General features: G+C 36.5%; 1 protein-coding gene across 1 annotated transcript; it reads right to left on the reverse strand.

Moving 5' to 3' along the window:
- Positions 1-2,059: 2,059 nt before the first annotated feature.
- Positions 2,060-3,496, reverse strand: LOC145821295 (uncharacterized). The gene has a single exon (XM_082917794.1). The coding sequence runs from the start codon at positions 3,494-3,496 to the stop codon at positions 2,060-2,062; it is 1,437 nt and encodes a 478-aa protein (XP_082773920.1).
- Between the last annotated feature and the right edge of the window lie 3,477 nt (positions 3,497-6,973).

Consider the following 6,973-nt stretch of genomic DNA (forward strand, 5'->3'; position numbering starts at 1 on the left):
CAGCAGTGCACACTCTAAATCAAATACACAGCAGCAACATATATAACAAAAAGTGTTGTAGTATGTCCTCAAACAGTATGTATTAAATACATCAAGGTTCTATGTCATGATTTATATAGTTAAACAATGTCAAATTCGTCTTCTTCTTGCTCATCATCGTCCTCAATGAAGTCATCTTCGTCGGTATCACAAATGAAAGCATCAGCAACACCCTCGACTTGTGTTTGACTATGAGATTGTGAAACCATTGTATTTGGAATAATTTCACCTTTAATATCATCTCTACACAAAACCCCTTGATTGCCACCGCCTTCAACTTGCATACCGTTTCCGCCCACAATTGGTATAACCTCAGTGGTTTCATTTTGTTAGAACATACTATTTAGAGCATCATCAGGTAAACCATCCATCTCTGGCACATTCCATATTCCTCGATGGTGGAATCGTTCTACAACTTTCCAATTCCTACCCAATTTGGTATCATTAACGTAGAATACTTGTTCTATTTGAGCTGGGAATACAAAAGGGTCATGTTCATACCATCGACTTTTTACATCTACACTTGTGACATGTGTATCTATGAGACAAGTCTTCTTGCTACCAGTGCTATACCATTCACATTGGTACAAAACAACTCGATGTCTAAACAAATATGTCATTTCCCACACTTTCCTCAAGTAACCGTAGAAATGCATTGAATGACCCTCATGCTCCTCTTCTACAACCAGCCCACTATTTTGAGTTTTACGATGGTTATCACGGTCGATGGTATGAAATCGAACACCATTAGAAATGCATGCCGAATATGTGTTGACTATTGCACTAGAACCGTTGGCCAACGACCACAATTCATCCGTTGCTTCCGACGACCCTTGATTCCGCAACTGATTTATCTACATAAGCAATACCTGTTATGTTACTTTGTTCAAGTTGGTTATAGCATAATGTGCTCAAATGTTGGATAGATAGGTATGTCTTACACGTTCTTTGAACCACTTAGGAAATTCATCCCGTTGCCTCTCTGTGGTGTCACATGTACTTCCATTTTGCAAAATGTTCTTGTGTTCCCTAATTAATAAGAATAGTAGATAAGTAAGACATATGATTATGAATAATCAGACAAAACATAAATAGCGAATTTAACTTTTTTGAGGCCTGAAAACATACTCTAGATATTGTTCCACATCAAAGCTATTGTATAAGACAAACCACTGAGCCATCTCTCGTTCGTGGAGAGGCACATCTAGTGCCCTACTGATTAGACCAAATGGACGAACTTTTTGAGAGAAGATGGCTAACCCCAAGCCGTGATCACCACCATCATCATTCATTTCTTCTCGATTAAACACTGTTTGAAATCCATCAAGATACATCGAGCAGAAAGTTGTACACTCTTTGGAAATGTATGCCTCCGCAATTGATCCTTCAGGATGAGTTTTATTGGCAACAAATCCTTTTAGCATTCCAAGTAGCTTAAAAGAGAAATTTTTTTTACTATGTCCATACTACATTGACAATATATAGACTACCATTAAAGGTTGATGACAGTGATATGGTAAGAGCATAAATAATTACCGTTCAATTGGGTTCCATCAATATTGCACTGGCCCTCCAAGTATTGCCTCGCGTGGTAAATGAACAACCAAGTGAACCATGACATCAAATAAAGCTGGAGGAAAAATCTTCTCAAGCTTGCAAAGTACAAGTATGATTTGATCCTCTAGCTTCTATAAATCTGTCACCTTCAACGTCTTTGAACACAGTTGTTGGAAGAAATTTCCTAACTCAAACAAAGTCGTACCGATTTCATTGTTAAGATACCCGCGCATCCCAACTAGAAGTAGTCGATGTACAAGCACATGACAATCATGACTTTTGAGGCCTGAGATTTTGCCACTGTCAGTATTCATGCAATTGGAGATGTTTGCTGCATAACCATCGGGATACTTGATTGATTTCAAAAAGCACTAAAGCCTTGTCTTTCTTTCGTGGATAATGTGTACACAGCTGGAGGCTTCACAAATGACCCATCACCACGACTCTGTAGGTGTAACTCCTACTAAATTTTTAAATTTGCTAAATCGATCCGTGCTTTTTCTATGTCCTTGTTCTTCCCATCCACATTTAATAATGTCCCCATCAAATTGTCACAAATGTTCTTCTCTATGTGCATGACATCAAGGTTGTATCGAAGTTTAAGCGTCTTCCAGTAAGGAAATTCAAACAAAATGCTTCTCTTTGTCCAATTCAACACTGGATTTTCGTCCCTTTGTCTTTTCCTGATATTTGGATGTTTTCCAAACGGCTTGTATGTCCCAGTCTCAATTTGCTCTAATATTTGCTCCCCTGATAACTCCAACAGTCTGCACCTAACCTCACTTTGTCCGTTAAACAACTTGGTCCTTCGCCATCTGTGGTTCTTGGGCAAGTAACGACAAGCACCCATGTACCCTATCTTACTTGTTAACCTTTGTGATGATGTGTCCTCATTACAAGTGGGACAAGCCAAATAGCCTTTAGTAGTCCACCCGGACATGTTACCATATGCAGGGAAGTCGTTGATGGTCCACATCAGTGCAGCATGCATTTTAAATGACTCTTCGTTTTTCGCATCATAAGTTCGCACCCCATCCCCCCATAACTCCTTCAACTCCTCAATCAATGGCCGTAAGTAAACATCAATATCTCTTCTAGGAGTCGATCGTCCAGGAATAAGCAATGGCATCATGGAGAAAGGCTCTTTCATACACTTCCATGGTGGGAGGTTGTAAAGCATTAGGATAACGGGCCACATACTGTATGATGTGCTCATATTTCCGAATGGATTGAAACCATCGGTGGCGAGCCCTAGCCTTACATTTTGTGGATCCATGGAGAACATAGGATTTTGCCAATCAAAGTCTTTCCATGCCTCAGCATCAGCTGGATGCCTCAAGATTCCATCATCCACACGTTTCTCCTTGTGCCATCTCATATCTGTAGCGGTTTTCTTGGACATATACAATCTCTTCAATCTTGGTGTCAATGGAAAGTACCTCAATATCTTGTGAGGGATCTTCTTACCCTTTCCATTGTCCAACTTGTATCTAGGCTCTTCACACTTGGGGCAATTATCAAGATTTGCATGCTCCTTCCAAAATAGTGCACAATCATACCTACAAGCATGAATGGGAACGTAGCCCAAACCCAAGTCACGTAAGAATCTTTTCGCAGCATATATGGTCCATGGAACAGTCTCATCACACTCGGGTAGAGTGTCCTTGAAAACTTTCATAACCATATCAAATGAGTTATTGCTCCACTTGTTGTACACCTTAATGTGAAGCATCTTAATAATAAATGACAACACTGTGAACCTTGTGCATTCCGGGTATAGTTTACGTTGAGCATCTTCAAATAACTTATCAAAGTTTCGCCCATCCACACTCTCAAAAGTAACAAGTAATTCATCCCCTTCATCATCCACTGCAAAACCCCTACAAACCTCTTCCAACATAGCAGGCAAATCATCCCCGTCATCCAGATCTTCCCCTACAATTTCACTATTTATGTCATGGTGACCTTCATTTGGTATGAGAGGTTCAACCACGGGAACAAGTTCCCCATGGTGCACCCAAGTCTTGTAAGAAAGAGATGTCCCTCTTCAAATCAAATGAATCCTAACAACGTGGATCGTATGTTTTTTGTCGTTCAAGCAATCAATACATAGACACTGAAGCTTATCCTCCAAGCCTACATTTCTCATCGCAAATACAATAAATGAATTCACCCCTTCTTGATACTCCCTACTACTTAATCTATTTTTTATTGTCATCCAACCATTGTCTATTTGGGCCATTTGAAAGGTTAAACACAACCATTACAGTAATTAATGTACATAATATTACAGAAAGTGTTAGAAACTACAAAATGAAATTTCCTAACAGTAACGAGAAGGAGAGATTCAAAAAAATGAAAATAAAATAAGCTAAATTAAGCAACCTACAAGCATGCAATGCTTGCTACATTAAGAATTGTTCATATAGGGTTCTACAATTCCAAAAAAAAATAATTTATGTTACACTTATGAAACAAAGCAATCAAAAGAACAATGCTAACATGGATACCGTTCATTTATATTTTTTAGCTACGTGATCAGCAAAAGAAAACTTTATTGATGAATACATACAAAGTATGATAAGATCCTGCAATAAAGAGGAGCTTGGAGCTAGCACAAGCTCCAAGCTTCAGTTGGTGAGAAACCAACAGACAAAGCGAAGCAACAAAACCAACAAACAAAACAGCCAATAGCCACAGCTGAGCACAAACAGACCAACAAAAGCAACCAAGAGTTGAAAATTAGCAGAGTAAAAGAGTTGATTCTACATACATGAACAACATTTGTTTTTTAAATAAATAAATTACTCTATTAATTTGGAAAACATACAACATATCTCATCAATTTCATATAATTAGACTACACTCCTTTAATGTTTGGAGCTCTTTAGTTCAAGTGTCCAACCTCACCGTCCTCATGCTTTTTCCTCTTTTGTTGCTTTTGTTTTCTCTTCTTTTCTAAAATATTGACAGTGTGGACATGGTCTATCCCTGTCTCTCTCTCTCTCTCTCTCTCTCTCTCTCTCTCTCTCTCTCTCTCTCTCTCTCTATGTGTGTGTGTGTGTGTGTGTGTGAAGCCATGCAAGCTGCCTTGACTACCCCCACCATTACAGGGCATAAGAAGCTTTCGCAATTTCAAATTGTATGTGTTAGGTTATAATGTCTTGGATCTAGATTCATATGGTATTTGAATATTAAATTTATGTATTTATAATTATTTAGTGCACGAGAGATGAGATTCTTCGAAAAATATACACAACTTTATTTATATTTTTTTAAAGATTGTTTATATGACTAAAACCCATGCGACAAACACTTTTGAATTTTGAATTTTGAATTTGTAAGGAAGAGAAACAAACAAGAAAAAATATATTTTTTTTTTCATTTACAAATAACTTAATAAATTTAAAATCCAAACAAAAGTTGTTTGAGGGATAGCATTAACATCATTATTAATGGTTCATTTAGAAAATAAATTCTTTAGACTTAATTTGAGCATTACGAATTCTAAAAGAAAATAAGCTCAAAACCTAAAAAACATTGCCAAACAACAAATGTTATCAAAAAATTTTCAGAACTGAAGCTAAAAAACTAGTTTGTTTTGGTTGTTTTGCCAAAAAACAAATGTTGTCAACAATGCGAAGCAACAAAACCATCAAACAAAACAGCCAATAGCTCAAAAATAGACCAACAAAAGCAGCCCAACCAAAGCAGCCAGCTGTTTCCCAACCAAAGCAACCAGCTGTTTCAATGGAAGACTAATTCCAAGACTAGTAGCATACTAACAGATCAGCAAGACTATTAGCAGACTACCAAACTATTAGCAGGACTATCAGCTTTAACCCTCAGACCCTCTTTCTAGCAGACTACTAGTCGCAGCAATCGATACATTTTTTTTTCTTTTCTTTTTTGGATCAACATAGCAGAGCAACACTACAGCAGGGGAAACAGATCAGCAGCACAGAATAGTGAAAGATTGGACTGCCACAACAGTGGAAGAGTTTGCCAAGAAAAATGGAGGTGAAATAGAAGAAGAGGAAGAGGAGGAGGAGGAGGAAGGAGCTAGAGACATTGTAGAACAAACTAGTAAGTGTTTCTTCATCACATTGCATTTTCTTTGTTGTGCCTCTGGAAAATGTGTCTATGACGATACCAATCTCTTCTTACCCAAGTGTTTATGCTTAAAGATGCTTGCACAACCTCTTATTTTCCTGGTGTGCCCAAATGGACCATTGGCATTGCTTTCCACAAAATAACTAATATGCCCTTGTGACTTTTAACATGTTTAAGTCAGTATGACAGTTAATCTAGTGGACTAGCTTAGTTGACTATTTTTACATACTTCTAATTACAAGATTAGGGAGTCAATTTATGCCAAAGACAAAGATTGATTATTTTTTCTCTATTATTTATAAATTATGATTGTTCAATTTAATAATATTATCTTCATAAATATAAATAATCACTTGCCAATTGAAAAAAAATAAAAAAAACAAAAAAATCACCATCAAAGTTGCTACCCTATATGGAAAAATGCACACAGTAGTGAAGAAGGAGAGATTGTGAAATGATCAACTTCTCATGATAGAAAATTTTGTAAAATAATCAACTACTTCATGACAACCGAATGAATAAAAAGTGTTGAAAATAATTCAGATCTTTTTATTTCCATAAGTCACTAAGTAAAAATTTGGAATTTTAGAACTTGCTAGCATCCTTACAAATAAACACTATATATTTGAACTAAAAACAAAATAAACAAACTAGATGATCCAAAAGATAAAGGAGCTACTCTACAATATTTGATTTATTGCTCAATAAATTTATTCCACAAGTCCATCCTTTCACACATGTATTCGACCCAACTTCACATTAAAAGTACATAAATATTTTCGTTAAAACAAAACTCCTAATAAAAGCAATAATAAAAAGAAGAGACCAGTACCTGGCCACAAGCACCCATAAACATGTGTGACACATATACTTTGTAAAAGAAAATATTAAAATGTGGCCAACAAAAAGTTCTATTATTTTAAAATTAGTTCAATTAAAAAACTATTAACATAGGTTAATTGCTTGTGGTTTTAGACAAGTTCATTTGGGGAGGGCTTATGGTATTCCTTGCCGCTTAATGGAGAAAGGGCCTTTATAACAAGAGAGGGGTGTTTAGTCATTTTAGAACTTTTCATTGGATTCTTCTCATGTTCTTCTTCTTCTTGTCTTTAACTTGGCCACTAAGGTTTCTTTCCTTTGAATCAAAAGGTCAAAAAACTAAGGTTTCTTTCCACATACCTCTGCTATTGTGCACTTTACGAACAAGCAACCAAATCTCTATTTCGTTTGGTGCCCTAAACTCTAAAGTAATTAATCAACTCTA

This window comes from Camellia sinensis, chromosome 3 (assembly GCF_055761805.1).
Source record: "Camellia sinensis isolate YWXY chromosome 3, ASM5576180v1, whole genome shotgun sequence".
Taxonomy (NCBI): Eukaryota; Viridiplantae; Streptophyta; class Magnoliopsida; order Ericales; family Theaceae; genus Camellia; species Camellia sinensis.

Excerpts from the sequence above, each read along its gene's own strand:
- LOC145821295 (XM_082917794.1), bottom strand. The coding sequence starts at position 3,496 with ATGTTGGAAGAGGTTTGTAGGGGTTTTGCAGTGGATGATGAAGGGGAT.